Here is a 26,047-nt window from a genome sequence, read left to right as displayed (position 1 = left end):
TTATAACCAATTCCATGTATTTAGAAGCAATCTTCCCATCCTCTTGTCCTAACCTATAGCAGCCTTAATTTTTTTTATCAATTATGAATAATATCAGAGCCTCATGTAATTATGATCACAAAAGTTCATTTTTAAAAGTACTTATCCTTTCACATACCTAAGGATAAAGCAAGAAAACTTAGCAAGTGTCAGGAAAATACAAGTCTTAATGTAGATAGAGTTCTGAGCACATTTTAAGTAAAAAAAAAATTTCATATATATATATATGTTTCAGAACAAACTTTTTTCATCAAAGACCACCACTTGTTTTTAAGTGGACAATGTCAAGTAAAGACCCCTTATAATGTAAATATGATTTGTTCAGTCAAATGCAGTTGATATTTATGGAATATATGATGTGTATTGATCCTTGGAAGAAAAAAACTATATAAGCTTCGTAACTAAAAATGTAATGTTCACTTTTAAATAGCATGCAGACAGATAATTTGTCCTGTACATAATGAAAGACTTAGTGCTACTTTTTGAAGAATCCCAAAATGCCCCAAATTCATCATGAGCTACCGTTTGGGGGCATACAGAGAATGAATGTATACGCAGATCATGCTATACATGTATATTATTAAACTGACGCTCCAGTTAGAGGCTTATTATTTTTATCTTTTTATGTTTTTTAAAGAATCATAGAGGTGAAGTTTTATGTTTACTATCCAGGAAGAGAGGGACAGAAATAGTTTAAATGACTTCAGTAAAGATGATTCTTTCCTACAGCAGAAATGAAATTGATTTACTGTGTCCTTTCATTACTTTACAAAGATTTAAAAGAGACCACTCTTCTAGCAGCAGGTTTTAAATGCATTTGCTTTAAAGTACTCAATGATGAATGAAAAGGAAAATGAAGGGGTACATGAAATAAAGGTAATCAATCATTTTATATTAGCTAGGAGAAATTCAAAATTAGAAAGGCAATGGTTTTAGTCTGAGAGAGTTCTTTTAAACATTCCCCATAGCCTTTAATATACATGACCCCGTAAGAATAAATATTGTCACCAGGTACATTCTTCAGTTCATTGGCGGCTGCTTTATAAAGATTTATCCTTTTAGGTTATGAAAAGTATTGATGTGCATTGTTGAGTGCTATTTTTTCTTAGAAAAGATCTTTAATATAGCCTACATAAATTAGAGTTAACAATAAATTTAAAATTGTTGAATAATTTTGGGCTATCTTATAAATAATCTTTCCACAAAATGACACTAAAGCAGAACTTTCAATATAGTCATTTCTAACACACAAGGATACTGGCATTCTTAAATTGAGATGGAAAGTATTAAAATTAACCATGTACTCCACTTGTAATAGTAATACATTCATATCAGCAAATCTGAACACTATTATATGCTTTTAGACCCATTAACTTGGTACATACCCAGTTGTTATTAGTAATTATACGTCTCTGTGCTCCTTTTTATAATGGTTACTACTTATTGATACTAGTTGCTAACTGCCTTGAAATACTAGTTTTTTCTGACACAGGAATTTCACCTATCATTGTAAATATGATATCTCACTTGAATCTAAAAAATAAAATCACGTAATCCTGAAGACTATTTCAAAAAGAGTCATGTAAACCAGTTGATAATTTCCCATTAAAGACAGTCCTCTCTAATTAGTAATAATAATCAGCTCATGCCAGCTGATCAGGACTTTAAAATTTTCCTCGATCTCTTACCACGATCCAGTGTTGTTCGAGGTCTCGAACTAAACTGTCTTTGGGATGGTTAGTAAATACATTTACTATTGGCATGGGGGAAATCTTAAAATCACAATTTCAATTGGAGCTTCATTCTGTAACTTTTCTATCCAAAGATGGTGTGGTGGCTTGAAGAATGTGTGGGTCCAGCTTTGGCAAACTGAACTCTTTAGTCTCTGCTGAGAAATGTCTTTTTATGATTTGGAACTTTTTCAGAAGTGTCGAGGACCTCCCCTGTGACTTCATAGAAGTTTAGTAAAATGCAGTGTTTCCTTCCCCATTATTCTTCATGAACACACTGTGCACATTCACTATGACAGGCAATGAAGGAACTACATTTCCCAAGTTTCGTCTCTCTGAGAAAACAGGAACTATATAACAGTGTGTTGGATGTTGCTTAGAAAACACAGAAATTATTTTACAATCCAATCTAACAAGTTTAGTATAAATGGCAAATATAAGATGACTTACTTGAATTAGCAACAGTTCCTTATCTGGTCAACATCATAATGAATTTGCTAAATTGAAGGCCTTCTTTCTTTGGTATAATAGAAAGTATGGTAATATAAGAGGGTCTAGTTAACTTGATTATCACCATTATTTTTGAGTGTAAGGTCATAATAAAAATATAAATGCTTACTATTATCCATCATTACAACATATTAAAAAAATCTTATTGCGAGTTGAACATAAAAGTTTGTAACTGAGAAGCTTCCTGTTTGAAAATAAAAGGTTACTATTTGAACCAGCTATTGAAGTGCATATTAACCTTTGATATAAACTTGAGATTTTAGATGGAACAAATGGGAGGTCGCTTTTGCCTTCCCTAAGTGAGACAAAAGTCAAGTGAGCTCTAGTTTATAAGATACAAGGCTTATTTTTATAATCTCAAAATTATAATCTCCTGACTAGATACAGTACCTGTTATTAGAGCTAATGAATGAATGGTCTGATCAACTCAGGTCCTTGCATTACTTATCACAATTGCATGGATTTTATCGGTGCTTGAACTTCAGCATGTTACAGCTCTTGCATGACTATATAATACTATTATTTCAATTTCAATTATTGGGCTACTTTATATCAAAATATTTTCAACACTTTTCTGAATAGAATTTTAGAACTAGAATTTGAAAGTACTTTTTATTACACCGAAAAGTTCTGTTAATGCCAAATGACCTCTAAGAAATTGCCTCTGTAGGATATTTTTTTAAACTAAGATATTAATTGAAATCCCTTTATAATATTTGTCCTGGCAAATGGCAAAGCCAAAGTTAGGTATATTAAAACCACTGGAAAGGTAGTCTTTTATTAGAGGCAAGCAATTGAAAGGACACAAGCGGACTATCAACAAACTTTTCAATAAAGTCAGGAAGCAGGCTATCAACACTTAGGCTGTTCTTATTGTGTCTGTTATCATAATTGACAGCTTGACGTAAAACCCTATCACATGACTTCTGGGTAGGTATGTAAGTGGATAAGAGGTCACTTTTCACATATGCTAGCTGGAAAGGAAACACATTTAAAGGAAGTTTCAGTCAAAATAATGGCTATGCAAATGTTTAGCTTTTGACTAGTTCTTAAATTTAAAAAAAACCTTCCATGGTCTGTCTTTCATCATTCATTCATTTATTCACTTACTTTTACTGGTTATCAAAGGCTAATATCCAGATAAATTATTCTAATTAATGTAAAAATAAATTGTTTACTGTAACCTTACATTTCAATCAACAAAATCACAAAGGAAAAATTATTTTCTTTTCTGAAAATATTAACTTTAAAACATCTAAGTTGAATTAGGGAAGTAGAGGAAATTCTAAAGGTTATAATTATAGACGTTTTAACCTTCAATATTCTTGGGCTGCACGCGAAGGATAGGGTAGGAAAAGACCCATGACAAGTAACCTGGTGTCCTGGGTGAGAAGCAGGGTCAGGAGTCAGGAGGTCTGGTTTGGTTTTACTGTTGACACAAACCAGGGTATGTCTCACCCTGGACAAATGCTTAAACCTTGTTGTTCTGTATTCTGATCTTGGAGACGAAAATGAAGAGTTTGCACAGTCTCTTAGGTTCTCTTGAAAGCTTAAGTTTTACAGGCTAAAGTAGCCTCCATTTAAAAAAAACTTTCGTTTTCTAATACTAATGATTTATGGTCAGTAATATTTATAGTTCATGGACCATGCCCATTTACCTTAATTCTACTGATAATTAACTTAAATATCAAGATGCGCATGGGTTCCTGAAATTGACATTAGAAGTAACTGTCAAGTACCAGGATGATCTTGAATATCTTTTATTTTTATACGTGTTACATGTCCCACATTATAACACAATTTTATTCTGACCATTTTGCTTGTTCCGTAAGGCTATATCCTTATTCACTGAGGCCATTTTATTTGCTTCACAGCAGGTAATTAATAATAGTGATAAGAGGGCCGGCCTGGTAGCGCAGTGGTTAAGTTCGCACAGTATGCTTCTCGGCGGCCTGCGGTTCACCGGTTCGGATCCCGGGTGTGGACATGGCACCGCTTGGCAAAAGCCATGCTGTGGTAGGCATCCCACATGTAAAGTAGAGGAAGATGGGCATGGATGTTAGCTCAGGACCAGGCTTCCTCAGCAAAAAGAGGAGGATTGGCAATAGTCAGCTCAGGGCTAATCGTCCTCAAAAAATAAAAAAATGATAGTAATAAAATAAAGTTCTACTAATCTAATAGTTAAAAGTAAAGTATGAATATTGGAGTGTCAATCTTTTAAATCCCTCCCCAAAAGGCACCTCCACCCCCCAAAAATCTGCTTTCTTGAGGCTAACTGGAGAAATGAATAAACCTAAGAGAACATAAAGCACGCCTTTCAAGATATTCCCTTGAGAATCACTATAAACTTTAAAAACAAAAAAGTGGAAAGGTAAATTTGCCTGTGTTGATTATTCTGTTAACAGTTTAATGGTTTATTGGTTCAACTGAGAGCTGTTGTCATCATGAGGCACTGTTAGTACATCAGCCTGTTTGCTGACTCTAGCAAAGTAGGACATTTTGCTTATCTTCTTTCTTTTGTTCCCAAAGCTAATTGCTGAGCATTTAACAAAAGCCCCTGTTAATAACAGGGGAGGGTCCTCATTTGAATAAACAAACTCTTATTCTGAAATCACAAGCAATATTGATTCTTTATGGCTCTCAGCTACCTGCATGACTGAGTGTAGTGTAGTAAAGGATAAGGATCTGCATCTTAGGTGTTGCCCCCTAGGCAGATTTTTGAGGGGAACTAGATGGTCCCCCATCCTTGCTTTTCTGAAACATTCTCATTAAAAGTTGGGTGAGGAACAAGGTTCTCAAGGCAGGGCCGTGATGGAGCCCCATCCCAAGAACATAGACAGGGAAAGCTTGACCTTCACTTCTTTCTTAATTGTTTGGACTATTTCAGCCTTATCCCTTGACTCAAAGCTGTTTTGGAGGGGAGTCTTACTTCTTTACTTCACCTTTGGTTTGCTTTTGGAATTCTCAGCATAGTGGTGTTAATACAAATCTTACCTTAATTTTCTAGACAATCTAATTTCATATTGGCAGGTGCATCGAAATTAAAGAATTAAAATGATTTGAATGAGTGTGCATTTCTGTGAGGACAGGCATGTGATCAAGTCTGTCAAAGAATCGATACTGTTACAAAAATAAGAATTGCTATCCACCTCCACATACGAACCCACAACTTTAACAGACGAAATTTCGAAAGTAGTCTGCACCTGGTGTTTTAAGTGTGATTACTATTGGGGGAGAAAAGTAATTTTCTATTTTTTGAGGGAAGATACTTGGAAAAATCGTTAGAGTGTTATTGGAGCTTACGTACCATTTAAAATTAAAATTTTAAAATTTAATTAAAAAAAGAATTGAGGGCTAAATTCTATAACACTGACTCTATCATAAGACAGAAACTGAGGCGTGGCCACATCAACTCAAATAAATTGTCACCTATTACTTTAGGCTTATTTAAAGCCTAAGGTAACATACTTTTTTATTAGGAATGCTGAACTTTATAATTATATGCCAAGTATGTTTAACATGCCCCCCAAAGAAGCTTAAATACACCTAGTACTAACCTTTCATCTCTTGCTCAAGTAACCTGGTTTAAGTAAGTTATAAGCACATATAAACATGTCTCCTCAGAAATTTTTGGAAATGTCTATAATGCTAGTCCACAATCTAATTAGTAAATAAATTTAGATTACGTTTTACATTTTCAGTAACTGAAAAGAAATTAATTCGATTCTAATTCATATCCTGCCAATTTCTTTGGCATTTAAATTACTGGTAAATACATTAGTGATAATTTTCTATGTATTTAAGCATATTTTTCTGTTTGGGAGAAGAATCTTCCTATTGCATGTATCTTGAACGTGGAGAAAAATGAATAGCCATAGTCAGGTTTAACCCCTTTGATACTGCTCTTAGGGAAGAAAAGTCTGAAAATATGTTGATTTTGAGTGTTCTACGTGAGGCCAAAGATAGGCCACTTGACATTTTTTGGGATGGTAAATGATTAAACAAACAAAAATTTAGCAACATGAACAATACAAAACTAAGCAGTTCCCATGTGCATCCTTCCAAGGAGACTCAGTGTCTTGAAACTGCCTGTGGAACAAGCCTGTCACTGAGGGGTTTAGGGTCACCTGGCTTTGTGAAAGTGTTTTCTCTTCCTGAAAACTCCATTCTGACAGAAGAACCCCACAGAAACTAACCTGAAGTTAATAGTTAGCAGAATTATCATGAGCTATGCCCAATATACCCCTCCCTTCTGGAGAATGTTTAATTGACTCAAAGGTAGCATTTTCATTGACTAGAGCAGAATCAATAAGTGGTCCCTAAAGTAACCTTTCTACAAAGTCAAGTTTCATAAACTGTTTTTAGATTGTTTTTATAGTACTGCTCTTTTTTAAAAAATCGTATTTTGAAATAGACAACTGGCTTACTGTTACCGTAAAAAAACAATTCAGATTGCCCCATTTCATTGCATATCTTATTAGATGGTCCGTTTTGAAAACTTATAGGAAATTTTGCCATCAAGTTTGTCATCTGTTTGATTTAAAACTAATCAAGTATATATTTTCTCCTTTATGCAAGTATTATGGTCTATTTTAAGAATATTTTTCATTCTAATTTAATTTTTTTACTGATTTATGGCTTCTTATGACATACATCCTGAGCAGAATCTACATATCTAGCAATCTATTTATCTGACTATCTATCTGTTTACCTATCTGTCCACATTAAGGGAGTTTTTTCAGTTCTTTAAATTATAAAATTACATTTACCTGAAATATCAGTGTAATTAAAACACATGTTTTGGAAGTTTTAGGTAATATTTTTGGAGCCTCATAGATCTGTAGAAAAATGAACAAAAGAGATTCTTCTAAAACTCCAGAATCACTATTACTTAGAGTATGTAGAAACTCAAGAACCTAACAGGAAAAGTAAAGATTCTTCATAGTCATTTTTTTAAGGCATAACATTATCAGAAAGGATTAAAATAATTTATCATAAGTTTAAAGGCACTTTGGCTCCAATCATCATCTTCTAGAAATTCTCACTGAAAAGCAGCAAACCAGTTTAGTGGATTGCTGTGAATAAGTCATCTTTTCAATGCAAGATGCGCTTAATTTACAGCATGGCTATCTAAAGATTAAAAACTATGATTTTCTAGTGTTTTTTTTTTCCCCCAAAGCCAGATAAGTTTACTTTCCTAAGCATAAAAATAAGCAATATATCTTTTCAATAAATCTGCTAGCACTGTAGGGCAGCTGTTAACCAAACAGAGCTGGATAGGGTTACTCGATGAATCTCTGAAGAGCAGAGCTGATGATTCGGAGATCTGGGAAGAATTTGTTTCAGCTTGTATTCAGTGCATTCCTCACTCTATTCAGAAGTGGTAAAGTATCTTAAAGGCCATTACTCCGAGTTTAAAATAGAAATAGAAACTCTTATCAACTCTTTCTAAAAAATGCCACTTTGAATAAAACAAAATCAGTGAACATCTTAAACTGAATACCTTGATGCTTCTAAACCTAAGTTAGGGAGACTGTTTATCAGGTGGGGCCTTTCTCCTTCTAAACTGCATGTCTTCTGTGTTTTGCAAACTGCATGCTTAAAGTTATTGATTATTTTACTCAGTGCAGATTATTTGGTATGTTGCATAAAAAAGCTTTTTTATTTTCTTTCTAAAATATATCTCTCTATTGAACATTAACGTTTGCTTTTATTTCAGCTCAATTGGTACCCTAATAATGGCTAATTGTTATGTTCTAAGCACTCATTTCTCTTTGGATGCTTTAATTAATAGAGAAGCATATTGCAATAGCTTATTCTAAAAAAGAATCTAGGAATTCTGCTTTTCAGAGTAAGATTTTCTTTTGCTTTTTTTTTTGTTTGTTTTCTTTATGTTGCCTCTTGGGAAAGTAAGGTTAATGCCATGTACAGTACTAGTTTGCATGTGTTCATTTAAATACTAAAAACTGTAGTACTGCTCGATCCATATCTGACTGCTAGGTTTCAATTGACAGCTGAGGATTTGTGACTGGACCATGAATCAAAACGGCAGGCATTTATACCCCAGTACCAGTGAGGATACATTGGGAATTACTTGGCAAAGGTAACATTTTAATTATTTCCAACCCTACACTTACACCTAAAAATTACATGAGCTGTAGTGTTTGTTTTTAACTAGCTTTACAGAAAATATATGTTAAAAACTTAGTTGTCTTGGCTATACCATCCCTCTTTCCCTACCCTCCTTCCTTGTTTCTGTATGTAAATACAACTTCAAATTAATTTGGAACTATAGTATATGCTAATTGATCATTGGAATTTCTAAGTGCTGTCAAATGTTTTAAGCAAATAATTTATTATATTTGGGGGGGGGGGGAAGGAGGGGATTTGACACTTAGATTTTAGGACCTGAAAAATGAAATCACTATTTTAGGGGAGATCTTCTATTTGAGGATGAAGCATTGGGTTTTCACATTATAGGTTCTTCTCATTTCAGCTCTTTCCTCTACTGCCAATTTAAGCCATTTTACTATTCATTTATTTCCCTGCCAGAGGTGAAAAGCTAGCAGAAAAATTTCAAATTAGTCAATTTAACCATTATTAGCAGCACTCCCAAATTTTGGAGTGGAAGATTGTTGGAATCAATAGCTAAAGAGGGAATTTGGTTTAAATAAAGTTTTAACTTTTGTTGGTACATGGATGTGCATCACTGAGAATTGACTTTCTTTGGTTGGCTGGGAAAATTCTTCTGAAACTTTATTTTCAAAACTAGTTTTGATATTGTCTCATGTTTTAGAAAGTAAGCAGTGCTAAGACAGCTTCTTATGTATTATGTTAATAAAGAACAAATTGTGTCAAATTGACAAATTAAATAATTAAAATTCACAGTATAATTATGTGTAATAAGAGATAAAAATTTACAGAAGAGAGTGAGGTAATCCCATATGGCGTTCACCAAAAGTAGAGGCAGTATAATTTTCCAACCCTGCTATGATTATAATTCTCTTTTTACTGAAAGTGCTTATGTTAAAAGGGAATACTCAGGTATCGGTTGTAAATGGGCTGCCCGTCTCTGTATCGCTTGAGAGAAACTGCTGAAGAGTAGAATTTAAAAGAATTAATTAATAAAATATCCACTTTTACTCAGGTAAAAACTAAGAAAATTAGTTGGATTCAGTTTTATAAACTTGATGAGTTTTTATTCATTCTCTACCTAAAATGGTTACAGTATGACTTTTCCTCTTTTTAAAGATTGATGTAACATTCACTTTGAAATGTATACATTTTTACATATGTTGATTTTTTTTCCCCAAGAAGCTTATCTGATTCCTCCATTTGGACAAAATATAATATATACTTAGAAAAAAGAACTTAAGCTCAATGAAAGCATCTTATTTAAATAGTCTTAATAATTAATACTCTTAATTAAATTCAATGAAAATGTCTTAAATAGTCTTAATTAATAACTATTTTTAAATTAGTTTAGTTGGATTTGATAACACCATGTTTGCATTTAATTTTATTAAATAACTTCTTTATAGGCCATGCTCTGTCTGTCAGTTAGCAGAATGGCTCATGTCTTCATACAGATCTTACTGTGTTCATGAGAATTGCAAATTAGTGAAGCGTATTATATTTTTTAACGTGGCTATAGCTATGCGAACTTCCAAATCTATGGGTTACTTATTAACATTTACTTATCTAAAATAGGATAGCACCTCTAAAGTCCATTAAAGCTAAATAAGGATATAAATTATTGGAGACTTGAAATATAACTGCACCCAGTTCCTAGTAATTTTTTTCATTGAAAGTTGATATCCCAAGAAAGGCAATGGTGAGTGAACAATGAATTACCACAGAACACATGTATTGGAGTCAATTAATATGATGCATAAACTCAGTTCTTGGGAGAGCATTGTTCATCTTACAAATCCCTTTCTTGGTGAAAAATTGGTGTGTAATCAGATTCAGGTCATAATGAGTCAGAAAAAGATTCATAATTCATTTAGTTAGGATTTCTTCCCTACGCCCCCCCCCCCCGCCAAAAATAGTAAAAATTTTTTTGACTAGTAAATAATGAAATTTAGAATGGCCTTAATGCTTCAAAAAGCTTTAAACAGGGAGTTTTTGGTTTGTTTCTTCCCTTTTTCTCGTGATTCAGAAGGCACATAATTGATACTGGCAGGCATCACAATCGTACATTCAACAGGTATTTATTGAATCTCTGTGATGGGCTGTCCCAAACGCCGTGTGATGATACAGAAGTTCACAGTTCTTAAAATCCAAGGATACAGATCAGAATAACTATACTCAAATAAGATAGCAATTTGCTTCGCTTTGTTATAGTTTTCAATAAGAGGTACAAGGAGAGCCCATATTTGATAACACAAATAGCCATGTCTGTGCCACACCATATTCCAGATTCATTCATTGTTGATATTTTGTGCCTGTGGTTATTTTTTAAATTTTTTTTTCTAGAAAGGATATTGAAAAAGAAAATCATAAATGTCTGTAACACTGCTACTTTTCAGGCAGATAAGAGACATCTGAAATCTTCAGGGCACTGCTACAACTTTAAAATTATCTGAATAAATTGAAAATATATGAGAAATGGTGGATCTCTTCAACCAAGGAATTAAATAATTTGCCTTCGTCATAATGGAATACAGAAAATATCAGGTTCTTTTTGTTGCGGTTGTTGCTTTTTATTTTCAACAAAAGGCAATCCCCGGAGACTTGATAGTAGCAGAGGACAAAACCAAGAAGGGGTTGGTTTGGCTTTGTTTTATTCTGTTTTGATTGTCGTTGGTTGCCCTTACGTTCCTCTTACAATCACTGGGCCATGGTCGCTCCCTTTTCCTGAAGAGGTGTTTTCAAATCAAACGCAGCTCCTTTTTTGGGACTGAAAATGGCAGTACTGAGCGAGCTGTGCAAGTATAATCGAAGCTGGAAGATTTCCTCCACCCTTCTCCCTCCCTGCCTCCCCAGCTTCAATGTAGAAACATTCCCTTAGGAACCAAAGCTGACTCCCCTGGAAAGTTTGCACAGACTTGTTAGGTTGCAACCCTGAAGGTGTTTTGTTGTTTTGACCTTAGAATTTTGTGAGCCATTTGTGTGTGTGTGTGTGTGTGTGTGTGTGTGTGTGTGTGAAGGAGTTGCTTGCACGCTGAAAATGTGATTTTTTTTCTGTTTAACCCAAAGGTCAGGTACTGCAGTTAACCCAGAATGAACTCGGTTGGGGGAGGACTCAATTTGGCTTGAGTCAGGAGGGGCTCAGCTCTTAGGTGATGAGTTGCTTATGCTGTTCTTCAGGGTACTGTTTTGTCTGTGCTTTGTCCTCTGAAGCGGACAAATTACATTGTTGCGTATGTGAGTTATGTGGGTATAAACAAATACAGCAGTTAACTCCCTAACTGGCTTTCTTTCTTCAAACTATAGCCAGAACATAGCTTGTAGTATCAAATATGAAAGAGCAATATAATTGAATGAAAAAGAAAGTCCAGGGACAATCCAAGAATAATATAAACATAAGTTATTTTAAAACATTGGAGGGAGTGCTTTATGCAAAAGAGAAACTGGATTTATTGTTTCATTCCCTCTTCTCCCCCTTCACCCCTTTCAAGAAAAGGCAAAGCCACAACTGAGTGGCTGTATGTGTCTGCTGGCTTATATAAACACAGAAGAAGCCTTCAGATGGCTAAAATAAACATGCGCGTGTTACTGAAGGATATGTTTACACAAACCATTTGCTCAGCCTCTGAAATAATGAATAAATGAAGATTTTACTGAAATAATTGGAAGGATTTTTGTGTTTCTGCTGATGCCATAATTGAATGGCACCAAAGAGACTTTTATCAGCTCTTTTCCATGTTACATGTGTTAGCAGTTCTTTCTAGGAGTTGAATACTTCATTCTGTAGTTACTTTACACGTGTTTTTGTAAGAAATTGTCGTTTATTACTGCAATTCTAGAGAGTTGCTTGATTTCCCAAGAGAAATTTAACAGCCAGTAAAGATTATTTGGATCTGGTTGGTGAGGAGAGAGAGGGCAAAAAGGAAGGAGTAATAGCATTCACTTCATACACATAACCCTATTTGCATAACACTGTCCTCAACCGTTTACCATTCTCATTGCTTTGTCCGTAAAATTTTCTTTGTAGAATATGTATCTCGAGGACTTAATAAGGAATATGCAAACAAAAATAATCTTCAATATTGGGTTGCAAACCATATGTTTGTCTGTAAATATAGGTCTATGTATTTATGCATGTATGCATATATGGTATGTGTATGCACACACAAGTATATATGTCTGTATGCATGCACGCATGTGTGCATATGTATGTGTGTACACACACGTGCATGTAAGCATGGCACTTGTATGAGAAGGGCGGCAAGTGTCCTGTCCTTAGGTAGTAGCAAGAGTTAACTTTAATTTCCACATGACACTTAGACCATCCCTCCGAATTCACTAGGTTAGCATTTCCTGCTTTCAGTTTGTTATCTTGACACATAACTACAGTACAACAGCTGGGTTGTTCCTGGAGTTCCTGGGGGGAGCTTTATTCTCAGAGTGCTGAATTTCCTTTTCAGCTGTCAGCTCTGCAGTGTGCTCAAAATGTTCAACTTTTTACACACCGTTCTGGGCCCCTGGCACCACTCTGGGACTCGGATAGAAAGGCTGATGAGGTAGATGAATGGAAGAATCTTTGGTCCCAGGAGGAGAATTGCAAAAGCCTAAACTGCACATGACCATTGTTTGGTCACGTGGCTGCTAACTAGGGTTGCTCTTTGTATTTGAATATTCTACTTAAAAGCGTTAGTTCTAATGTCATAAAAATTATTTGCACCTGTTATGAAATCCAAACTGAAAATGTCATCCTTCTTAAAAATGATCTTGATGTGCCGTTCGGTGTTCACACACACACAGTATCTGTGATCTGGCTGTTAAAAAGTACGTTGAGATTTGTTGTAGTTTTGCCTAACTTTCTCCATTTATAAAGAAAGATTTGCACAACACAAGGTTTCCTTTTTATCTAGGAAACTCTTCAGAACACTTCCTAAGAAATTAATTGTATTCCAGCCAGACTTGCATGCTGCCATCCCACAGGAAATGGGTCAGCAATCCATTAAGATGCCATTAGATAATCTAATTTGGAACTTAATCTCTAAATTAACCATGCTCCATACTTGAAGCATACTTGAGAGAAAGAAAAAAAGTTTACGTTTGAATCGATAGGGGAGCCGAAGCGTGAAGAAGGCTGTTTGTTTTTTCTGTAGCTGTGGTCACGTCTCAAGCCGTCTGGTAACCAGGAGAAACCAGACATGATGTAATTCCAGATTGAACTTGAACTTCAGGGACTTAGGATAGGGAAACAATGGACCATAGGAATCAATAATGTCCATTTTCCACATGATTATGTTTGGAGCTTTAAGTTAACCTTTATGGGAGAAGCAGCAGGATCTTCAGTGTGACCAAAATGAGATGGTGCAGAGACAAGATGTTAGAGGGAAGAAAACAACTTTTTCCGTGATATTTTCTGAGCAGCGGTGCAGATTCCAGCAGGATTAGAAAAGGTCCCGCTCTGCAGTAAACCGGTGGCCTGTTCAGAGCAGTCTTTGTTCGCTTAGGTAGGACAAACTTAATCTTACGTTTCCTGTCAGATGATTTTTGGCAGCGCTACGGGAGAGGGAGGAGCGAGATGCAGAAAATTCCCAAATGTAAACCTTGCCGATTAACCCTTTGCAACGAAAGAGGTATATTAAACCCCTACAGCACTTGAAGATGTTTTATGTAAAGTGCCATGTTTACATATGTCTTACGTCCGTAAGAAATCAGCTCGCCAGCAGCCAACGCACCATTTGTTAACTTACCTTTTTTGATTCTCGTCTTTGCTAGTGCTATTAGTATTTAGTGAGTTTTTAGTCTTCTTTACTTAGCTAACAAAGCCTATGAATGAGTAAATATAATAACTAACAATAAATTACAAAGGAAAAGGCAAAAGCCTATTTAAGTTCAAGAAAATGAAGAACACGAATTTTGGATAGAAAGTTGCAGTTATTCTCTCCTTTGTTAATTTTTGTTGTATGTGAAGGAAGATTTTTTTATGCACCTATGAACAGAGTAGCAAGCATAAGATAAAAATGTGTTCAGTTCCTTAGTGATTTGTGATTTTATGCTTTGGAATTCTGATACAAGTAAGTTCTGTCTTTTAGAGGTGAAATTGTACAAATAATGCTGATTTTTGCCTTTAAATGAAAATCATTTGGGAAAGAATTGTCTTTTCCTTTCGTAGAAAACGTACATTTCTATTTAATTTCGTATGCCTTGGGTGATTTTCTCTAGTGAAAGGCACTGTTTGGAAGCACTATTTTTGTGGAGAATTTTGTCTGCTGTTGAAGACTCACATATGCTAATGAGGAGAGCACTGGTAACAATAGCATTGAAAAGGAGCCCAGGGATAGAGACGAATACAGACCAGAGAAGGAGGATGGAAATCCACACGTGCGGGTCTCTGCTGTGGTACAGTCTGTGGGAGGAATCAAATAACTAGTGTATGATTTAATTGACTGAAACCTCCCACAGCCGTGTAAGTTGTTACATATGTATGCCTGTGTGTACTGTAATTTATTTCCAATTAGTCATCTTCGTAATAATTCTCTCTTTTAGTTCGAAAACATGAGAAATATCAAACATAATTTTAAAAAATCTACTTAATTTGGACTGTTGAGGGGGAAAGTATTTTTGTTGTGTCTAAAGTAAACCTTCTAGGAAATAAGTTTTTATGACTTTTAAATATATACATTGCATTGTTGAAAGGTCTTGTAGGGTTTTCTAAGAGCTTTTTACTAAGAATACAGTAGTTGTAATAACAGTTACTATTTAGCTGCAGTGGTTGCATACATAAGGGTTCTTCTTGCTCTGTGCTCTTCGTTAGATAAAATATTTCTCTGGCAGATGCCATTATTTTACTTAGAAAATGGTACTACTCACACACAGTAAAGTTAACATTTAATCCAGCATGCCCCAATAACAAAACACATCTGAAACAATTGAATATAAATTAATGAGCTTTGATGGCCTACCGTTTTGATATGTTATTTTCAAAACCGTTTGTCCCCAGGGAGTAGCAATAAAGAAGGCTATTTACCTACTTAGTTAAGAAACAAATACGTTTCTCTTTCATTACTATGAAGTGCTATTGCTTGTAGTTAGAATAATTCCATGAGCCACCTGCAGTTTATGATATTTGGTGTTTCCCAGACAGCCCACAAGAGTACTTTGCAGTTCAGGTAAGAGCTGGCCAGGGAGCTTTCCAATACAGATTATTACAAATAGTAATAATCATTAGAAATCATCTTACATGCAAATAGGATCATTCAGATGGCAATAATGATCCTTAAAAATGGGGGAAATAAATCAAAGAAACCTAAGACCTGTGTAATACACTTTGTGTATTTCACTTATAGACTAGTCTCGTCTGAAGTGGAGCTCAACAAGCAAATTAATTGACATACAGCCACATCTGTACGTACATAAACAAAGGCAGATATTGCGTTCAGCTGAAAGGAATTGGATAAATACGGTACAGTTATTTGTATTGAAGTTTGGACTCAAGAGTTATATTTTAGTGGGAATTTCAGTGTGGCTAAGTGATACAGAGCTTAACTCAGAGAATCTCCTATGTAATTCAGGCATAATATAAATTCCTGTCCAGAGATAAAAGTAAAGAATGTTTTACAAAAGAGGGAGATGAGGTCAAGTGTAGTGGGTGAGAATATAGATCCTAGAACCCACACTGCTAGAGTTCGAATCCTGGCTTCTACAACTGAAGGGCCATAGGAGTTGGGCAAGACACATAACTTGCTAGCTTCAGCTTCCTCATCTGTAAAATCAGAATAGCAATGGTACTTTTCTCGTAGGTTTGTTATGAGGATTGAAAACTTCAAAGTAGGTCAAGCATATAGAAAGTACCTGGCACTGTTATTTAACACACACTATATAAGGGCTAACCACTAGTATTTTATAAGTACCATCTTCTTTGTTCTAATACATTAACGGATTCTTAAATATATTCTTAACATATAATTATATATATAATTCTTAAATATATGGTACTTAAATCCTACCCATCTATTCCTTCCACTGGTCTGAGTGAGCGTTTTCTCACAAGACGCAGTCTGCAGCCTCTGTGTTATAGTGAAGTATGCACCCAGTCCAAACACACACATAAGACAGTCCAGACAGCATGGTTTATAACTTAATTAATGTGTAATTAACCTGCCTTTGATTGTTTTTTCCAGGCAGATTTTAGCTACTAATAGGGAAAATTGTTTATTGTACATTTTGGGAGTGATACTAATACCTGTGTGTTAATATTGTAGCAATAAAATTAGCAATGTTTAGCCAAGGAAGTAAAAAACTTTCCTCCTTGGGGATATTTGAAACAGGTGCAAAGGAATTAAAGGCTAATTTTTGTTTTAAATTAAGGTTTCTATTTTACTTATTTTTCTTGCCTTGTGGGCCATTGCTTATTTTTATTGCTATCTATAAGTAGTGTGGCTACTGGTACAGTTGAGGTATGTATGAATATAAACAGTTCTTTGTGCTTCATTCCTATAATATTTTTTTAAGCTTCTTGAAAGAGTACTTACTATCTTTGAAGTAAATGTGGTAGTGGTATGATAAAATCAGCATGTAAAATCTGAATGGGCAATATTATTACTCCTCTGAAAAGTATTAGAGGAGTATACTGCATACTTGGGCATTTTATAAAATGTTTGACACATGGGTTGCCCAACCCATTATCAAATAAACACAGACTAGTAATAAATGAATTTTGCCGCTCTTGAAATGGGTCTTATTGTTTTTATTGCCTAAGACTAATGGTTGAAGTGAAGACGTTGACTTTGCTTGGTTCATTACTCAGCTTATGACGCCATATATGTTTATTTGGCACCCCATGGTTCTTGGGTGGTTACTGAGTTAAAAGCTAGGGGGCCCAATCCTTTTTGGCCTGAAAGACCCAGAATGCGTAATTTTTAAAAGCACAATAATCACATGTTGACTTGCCCAGAGCAATTTTCTGTTTCCTTTATTGAAAGGTATAGAGTCTGTTTACTCCTTATGGATGTGAAGACCAACTACTTTATCCAATTTATCCAGGACAAGAAATATATAAAAATACTGTATCATTTTTTAAAGGAAGAAGTAGGTATCTTCTTCCCCTTTAATCCTCACCATAGCGCACTCTACTAGAACTTCAATTAGATTTGTTTTCAGAGGACAGACATATCAAATTTCAGGTCAGCCAGACCAGCCACATATTCTGTGCACAAGTCTTCTACAACATTAGCTAGGTTATGATTCAGCTGTGTTTAGGGGGCGTGAGAAATTCAGTGTGTCCTGAAGCAAATTCATTTTGCTTTCGGAAAACTCTGTTCAAAAGTTCTTTCAAATGTTGGGTCAATGGCTGATTTCCCAGGGAGGCAGTGTAAGATAGTTAAATGGCCATGGGAATGACAAACAGAACTGATTCACATCTGAGGTCTAGGTGGAGAACTTTGGGCAAGATACTTAACCTCTTTAAGTCTCAGTTTTCTCATCTGTGAAATGGGTATAATAATGTCAGTGTCAAGAGTTCATTGAGAGAATTAAGTGACATAGCACATGTAAAACACCAAAGATGATACCTTGCTCATAGTAGACCCCCAGCATGGTTATCATCCAGAAGTTTCTCCCTTTGTGCTAATTTTGTCCACTTGAACCACACAGAGGTCTGCATTTCTTTCCAACTCAACTGTCATATCTTCCCTGACTCCCTTTAACTGTTCCTCCAATGACATTATTTGATAAGTTTCTTTACTGAAAGAGTATCATAGAGTTTGTTTCTTTTGAAGAGGGATACCTGGAAGAAATACAATGCTTCAGAGGTAGTTTGAGTATCTAAAATGAAGCAGGACCATCACCTACCGTTAATGCATCTTTAGGTCAAAATAATTTGTTTGTTTCCTTCTTCCTTTATGGGGACAGCCACATCATACATTTGATCAGAATAATGTGAAAATATTATCCATGATATTAGACATTTTATTTTTTAGGATTTTGATTTAACTTTTACTTATTTTGTTTATAATGAAATAATTCATTTATACATAGAGTAGAAGTCAATAGGGTAAATTTTGCTTTGTCTTAAGATAGTATCAAAATCTTTTACGATTTTTTTGTGCCTGATTTTTCACAAAGTACTTATATTCTTTCCTTTTTTTAAATTGTATGGCCTGTACGTATTTTCTAAAGATGTGCTTTCAACTTTCAGTCATGCTCATCTTCTGTTTGCCTAAAAAAAAAGGTGATTTGGCAATGGAAAATGTAATGAAAACAAAGTAAATGCATCCTTGAAGGTATTACTGAAGTAGCTTAATTTGACCCTGAATATTTTGAAAGCTTTCAATTGTACTCTCATGTCTCTTAATAGACAGAGTTACAGATTATTGGATTGAACATAAGATCATCTATACAATTTTCAGTCCCTTATGAAGTAAAACTATTAAACATTTTACATAAAACTAGTTTGTGTATAGAGATAAATATGAATATGTGTGTTTATTTTATCCGTACCGGTGATTTATATGGAGAGAATTAGATATGTAAAAAGCACTGTGACATTTTTACCTGAATAACTTTGCAGTTTGAGGCATTGTCTTTTTGAAATTAAATGATCCAGGTTATTTTGTTTGATTAAACATTTTTCTTTACATTATGATGATCTTTGAATTAGTTTTACCAGATTTTTCTCAGTGATATTCACAAAGTAAAGGTCTAAAAAGTGTCTCTACCTTATAGTTCTGAACTTAGCCTATAAATTGGCAATAAGAGACTTGTAAAACTCATATATGGGGTCTGCATAGTGTTAATGTTTGAGATTTATTTCCCCCTAAAGGTTCATAAACAGTATTGACAAATATACTGCACACTGCAATTTTGGCATGGTCGTAATATAGGATGGGAGGTTGGAAAGGTGTAAATAAACATGTAAATTGAGTTTGTTAGATATTCTGCAGCAAGAGTCCTGTTAGTCACTAGCATCAATTTATTTTTATTGAGCCTTTTCCAAAGAATAATAATACATGTCTCTTCTAAAGAGCTAAGAAACCTATTGCAAAGTAAACCCTGAATTCTTGACTTCTCTGCCATTAGTAGGTGGACTTCCTCTGTTAGGGAGTCACATCTATTTTCAATCATTAAAATATGTTTTGTTTTTCTAAAGTATGCAATCTCTAAATGACTTTTTAGAGCCCATTTAATTTGGGACCCGTGTTCATTTTGTGAAGTGATTTGCTTGTTGTTGATGTCTTTTACTGTTAAGGATTATGAATTTGAGCCAGTCTTTTATTTTTCACATATGCTTCCTATTTCAGGTTAAAAAGAATAGGTATCCATTTTTGTAATTTAGTTTATTTGTTAAGAAATAATTATCATCAGCTATGGCCAGACTCTATAAGGATTGAAAAGACAAGGTCATTTTCTTTATGGAGCTCACCTTTCAGTCTGTAAGATAATCATAGATACAGATAATCATGATATGAAGTAATAAATCCTGTAACAGGACTGTGTATAAAGTGCAGTAGAAATCCAGATGAGGGGAAAATAAGTTTCGTGATGCATCATCTAGCATTCTTCCCAATCAATGGTGCAAAGCACGGAAATGTTGACGATGTGTGTGGGAAGAGAAAGATAAGTGAAAACAAGTCTCTCAGAAAAGAGTTCAATAACAACTCTCCTTATTCTTTAGAACTAGGATTTTGCATCAGGTAATAGGGACATATCTTTTTAAGTTTTGATTATTCCTGCCTAGTTAATTTTTCTTAGTGCTAAACTTCTCTAATTTGAAGTTCAGAGATGCCTATTTGGTTTTTTTCGGGCACCAAAGCACAATGTATTCGTGAAAATATGTGATCATGAGCGACACTTTAAAAAAATATATAGGTGGGTGTGATTTGAAACACTTAACTGATTTGTCTGTTTATCCACAAACTGGTTGAACATGCACCAAGTGCTGGGTGCTGTCTTAGAGGGAGATGGACTTCGCTATCGTCGAGCTCATGATTGAATCATAAAATCTCTTGAGCATCAAAGGTCATTGGAAATTTTTTCTGTTGAAATATTACCTCAGAAATATTTACCCAGACATTTAGCAAGAAGCCACATTTTGTATAAAGGAATTACCAGAGTAAAAAAAGGTGTATGTCACAGTCTTGTTTTTTTTTTAAATTCAAGCTCTTTTTTTGTTTCTTTTTCTTTTTCTGGAAAAATTGTTCCTTCAAGCTAACATTCCCTAAAGGTTTTTGTGCCTGTGAAATTCAAATGTGAAAAAATGAGGGTGTTTAGATTGATATCTGCAGTAATGCCATCCATCTCACCTTATGGTTCCAAAAGTAAAGAAAAGGATAGGAAAGTAAATTTAAAACACTGAAATTATGTCTCTATGCCAGGCCATACCTCAACTGAAATGGAATGGTCAATTTGATGTTTTCTCATTCATGATTATTTGTGCTACTGTTATGTAGCTGACGTACATTCCAAGTTGAGTGTTGAAACAAACAGTACATCCAGTTAGGTGGACCCCAAAGTGTATGGGGCGGGGTTGTTTTGTGATATGAAGATCTGGTGTTATTTTCCTCCATGTAGTACTTGTTTAATGAGAGATTATGCCAGTAACAATTAGAGAACTGTTTTTCAAACTTTTTTTGAAACAGCCCCAAATACAATATAGGTGAAATTAGAGCTGGTTGAATCATACTTTATTTATTTATATAAGCAGGTTATCTCATCTGCTGACTCCCTCCAGCACTGCTCCCATTCACCCCGTCTGGACTCCCCACACTCAGAGCAGCTCAGATAGGGTAGCATTCCCGATGCGGAGGGCAGGGAATGCCCAGGCTTCTGGTGTCAGCCTTGCCAATTACATGTTATGCACTGGCCTTCCTGAAAAATGTGTTTTTTTCTTATGGTGAAGGAAAAGAAATATCTTTCATTACACCTTTCAATTTTATTCAACCGATAGGCAGGTAAAAAATTGACGCTCATTTTATCACACAATTGCTTGTGAGTGAAAGGCAAAACAAGATGAGAAGATAACTGGCAAACTATATTGGTACCATTGTAGATTGGCTGCTTTCTTTTTTGGACAAAAAAATCTTATTGTGTTTACATCGAAGTAGATCAAGTATTTTAGGAAGGATGTCCTTAATCAATTAGAGTTCAACAATTGTGTGTGAACCCTCCTCGAAGTTTCTCTGCCTCACAGTCTTACTTTCCATGAAAGAAATAGACCGTGTAGTGTAGATACGTGTAACGTTTATAGTTTAGCTTATTTATTTCATTAGACTGTAATTTTGAAAAAAGTGGTAGTAGTAATTTGATGCCTGTGGAATTTACGTTTCTGATATTGTCGATTTTAACATTGTATTTTTCTTTTTCTCTTCCCTCCCCCCTGCCCCTCTCCTGTCCACAGTCCTGGTACCTGGGCTAGCTTGGTCCCTTTCCAAGTATCAAATAGGACACCCATCCTACCGGCAAATGTCCAAAATTACGGTTTGAACATAATCGGAGAACCTTTCCTTCAAGCAGAAACGAGCAACTGAGGGAAAATGAAATACAACAATCGTTTAAGAAATTAAAAAAAAAAAAAAGGAAAAGAGGAAGACTGGACAAAACAAAACAAAACAAACAAAAAGGGAGAAAGGAAAGCAACTGAAGAAAGAAGATCATAGACCAGCAATTGCAGCACTTACAATCACTAATTCCCTTAAGGTTGAAACTGTAAAGACATAAAAAGGGTCGATGATATTTCACTGATGGTAGATCGCAGCCCCTGCAACGTAGCCTTTGTTACATGAAGTCCGCTGGGAAATAGATGTTCTGTCTCTATGACAATATATTTTAACTGACTTTCTAGATGCCTTAATATTTGCATGATAAGCTAGTTTTATTGGTTTAGTATTCTTGTTGTTTACGCATGGAATCACTATTCCTGGTTATCTCACCAACGAAGGCTAGGAGGCGGCATCAGAGGTGCTGGGTGACAGAGCCATGAGCCAGCCATTTTATAAGCACTCTGATTTCTAAAAGTTAAAAAAAATATATAAAATCTCTGTAGCCTTTAGTTATCAGTACAGATTTATTAAATTTTGGCCCTTAACCCAGCCTTTTCCAGTGTGTAACCCAGTTTGAAATCTTAAAAAAGAAAAAAAAAAAGAAAAAAAAAGGAAAAAAAGAAAAAAGGAAAAAAAAAACAGTTTGAACACAAAGGCTCTATGGAAGAAATGCCTCTATGTAGGTGAAGTGTTATCTCTGCATGCAACAGTAAAAATTAATATAATATTTTCCCCACAAAAGAAACACTTAACAGAGGCAAGTGCAATTTATAAATTTATATCTAAAGGGGAATCATGATTATAAGTCCTTCAGCCCTTGGACTCTAAATTGAGGGGATTAAAAAGAATTTAAAATAATTTTGAGCGAATTTATTTTCCCCTCAGTTTTTGAGGGCAGTAAAAAGGCATTAAATCAAGACAAATCATGTGCTTGAGAAAAAAAAAAAATTTAATGAAAACACAGCACTTATGTTGGTTTAGCTGCAGCCTCCTTGGAGGTAGAATTTATTTATTTAAAATTACTGGTTGCATCAAGAACCCATAGGGTGTACAAAAGGTTCTGTAAAATCTGCATCACGGAGACAAAGACGCAGGCAAATCCATGTCACAAGGGTAAAGCTGACAGTTTACAAACTGGGACCGCCAGGGTGTAGGATATAAAAACGCACTCTTGAGAAAACACTTGTAATCAGGGTGCTGAAATCTTGCATGGTGCTTTGACACATTAGCCTTGTTCCACCAATTTCTTGTATTGACAGATCTGTAGTGTGCATGGGCAGACACATTTTGCCTCTATGTCTCTTAAAATTTTAATTAAAAATACTCTTTCCAGTAATCCTAATTTGCACGAAGATATAAATGTCCACATGACGTGCCTTGCCTTGAAATCTAAAAAACAAAAAAACAAAAAACAAAAAAAAAAACCACAAAAAGGTGACATCACTACACTTGTTTTGCTGCATTTATTATCATTTTAAATCTTTACCATTTTTATGACAAAATATTTTGTACTCCAGACGAAGAAAAATGTGTGACATCATGGATTTTTTAGACAGTTATATCTTTATCTCACATTTATAAAGCATATCATGGCTGTGTATAGTTGCCGCTTAAAAATTGTAATCGACCAGCAATATTTTCAGTATTTTGGTGTTTTTTCTATTAACCTTTCATGTTTTTCATCTTCCAATTAATATTTGGGGGGGAGGGGTTTCAAATTTATACGAATTATGCAATACCAAGTTTTGCCTATGTAGGTAGTGCTTTTAGCTGCATTGGTTATTCTAGGTAAGTACACAGATTTAAAAAAAAAATAATGTATGCTTTTTTTTTGTTTGTTTGTTTTAATTGACCAAAGTGGGTACTGCTATTTTTGCAGTGTGATGAGGTCCTTTTGTGTACTGAGAGATGGACAGGGGATTTTTTTTTAATATACATATATATATATTCTGGGGTGGGTGGGAGGATTTTTAACACTTTACAGTGTAGCTGTGAAGCAGTGCACCCTGAGACGGGCCTGGGCTGCAAAGCGACTGTTCTGGCTACTGTGACAAACTTCAACTTACACAGGTTCCCCCTTCTCTAACTTCCCACCTGGGGTGCAAGCTGAACTCATTTCTGGTTTTCATAAACAACGAAAATAGTAAGAACAAGTGAACACAACACATTCTCCTGGAGGCAGACTTGGCTTCAAACAAACCGTCTGATCTTTTTTTTTTGGTGGTGGTGGTAGTTTTTCTTGAAAGTTCCAGATCCACAGTGGAGAGTGAGCCTGTCTCGTATTTGGCAAAGGTATTTGTTGAAATGTCCACATAGCAGATGTTTCACACTTTGGGGGTTTAACACAAGTATCCTTTCTCCTACAAAACCTGTCAGCCCAGCTGGAGGGAGAGCTCCCATATTCTTTCTCCACCACTTCTCTGTCCCATTTCTTCATTTCATTAATGTTAGTATAGGATTTACCTGTGACTCACTACTTCAAATGGAATTTTTTTTTGAGACATCCAGAAGATTGAACAGAGGGTTGCTATTATTAAATGTATTTGGACTTATGGATTAAAATCAAAGTTCAGTTTTTAAGGAACAAAAAAAAAAAATAAATCTTGTTAAGTTTTCATTTTACCTGCCCTTTTAAACTGAGAACCAGAGCAGGGAAATATAGAATTTTAAGAAATTAATTTTCCTGTGGATGAATTAGGCCCATTAGATGCTGATGGGATTTTTTTAAGGGATGGTACCTCAAATAGAGATTTGATTCAGTTCCCCTTGAGGTCTAGAGGGTGAATGGAGGCTGGTTTTATTTTGCCCCATCCCTGAGTCCCATTGAGGGAATCCATTACTAAAAGGAAAATCTTTCAGAATTAGTGACACATGGTGGGCTGCCTTGAGGCGCCCCCCTGACCGCCTTCCCCCAGGCCATGGCCTAATAAAATAAACTGTCCATTGTTCTCACAGCATATCCTTTAATAATGAATACTTTAGAACAATGCTTATGGGCCTGAGAATTGTATTTGATTAGCCCATTGAGTTTGATAGCCCAAATGCTGAATAGCACAGCAGGATCCTAGCAGCGCAAGTTCAAAAGGAAGTCCAGTCATTTCTGTGATACTTGCCCTGGTCGAAAACAGATCATCTCAGCCAAGCTCTTCATGCACCTTTGACCTATTGGGTGAACACCTTAACCTCACAGGACGCGCAGTATTTTTTAAGGGCAGACTCGCTCTCTTTTTTGCCAGTGAATGAGCAGTTCTAGCTAAACAAGTTACACACTGTGGGTATTCCTGCCTGCCTCTTGAATACAAAGGCCTAGTTCAAGTGTTGCTTTTTTTTTTTAACCAATTGTTTTTCTCCTTTCGTTTTGAGATAAAACTATGAAAAATACTACTATATATATAATCCCAAATCCATTTTTCGGCCTCCTCCTCTTTTCCCAGGAAGTATATTCTGACGAAGGGCCCCACTTTTGCAGGTCTTGCACGCCCCTCCCTCACCCGGAACTGCAGAGCTTCAGGCTGGTCAAGGTCACCCAAGGGCATCGGGTGGGGGCGGGGTCTCCAGCCCCCAGTTGCGTGGCACTGTTCAGCTCTGCAGCCCTCCACTCACGGTGCCTCTGAAGTGTTTCCTCTGGAGTGACATGAGCGTTTGAGGCTTGTCTAAGGAAAAACAATGAAAGGCAGTGAAGGAGACTGTACATAAAGACATGGCAAAAATCTTAATTATAGCAATATAGTTATGGGGTAATGTTCGGGTGGGCAGCTCCATTAAAAAATATGTGAATGAATCTGTGAAGCTGCAAGTAGCAAGAAGAGCGAAAGGTCTTCTTAACGAACCGCCTACCTTGTAGACAGTAATTTGTACACTGTATAGTTTTGTTAAGAATTTTTTTTTAAATTAAAATTCCCATGTTTGTAAAGCTAACTTTTTAACAATTATAATGGAACTATATGTTGTTTCCATTTTTAAAGTAAACAAGAATATTCCTTGTTTAGAGACTGGACTTGAGTTAAAACTCTCCAGTCTCTTAAGTTATGTATTAAAAAAGAAAATCTGTCCATGTTAGGAGTTATTTCACAGATTCCTGTGCTTGAAAAGCATAGGAGACTAATCCTT

At 35.3% G+C, this 26,047-nt stretch overlaps 1 protein-coding gene across 6 annotated transcripts in view; it reads left to right on the top strand.

Annotated features, from left to right (window-relative positions):
• NFIB (nuclear factor I B) overlaps positions 1-26,047 on the top strand; it is a 223,381-nt gene that overhangs the window by 195,122 nt on the left and 2,212 nt on the right. For 3 of the 6 annotated variants that reach the window (XM_046664351.1, XM_046664348.1, XM_046664347.1), the window contains 2 exons: positions 8,294-8,382; positions 21,796-26,047. The exon at positions 21,796-26,047 is cut by the window's right edge and continues 2,212 nt beyond it. In XM_046664351.1, coding sequence (XP_046520307.1) covers positions 8,294-8,382; positions 21,796-21,925 — 219 coding nt within the window. In that variant the 3' untranslated portion in view covers positions 21,926-26,047. The remainder of the gene's footprint in view (positions 1-8,293; positions 8,383-21,795) is intronic. The other 3 variants (XM_046664353.1, XM_046664350.1, XM_046664349.1) reach the window with 1 other exon arrangement.

This window comes from Equus quagga, chromosome 6, assembly GCF_021613505.1.
Source record: "Equus quagga isolate Etosha38 chromosome 6, UCLA_HA_Equagga_1.0, whole genome shotgun sequence".
NCBI classification, from domain to species: Eukaryota; Metazoa; Chordata; class Mammalia; order Perissodactyla; family Equidae; genus Equus; species Equus quagga.
This window is presented reverse-complemented; position numbering and strand designations above follow the sequence as displayed.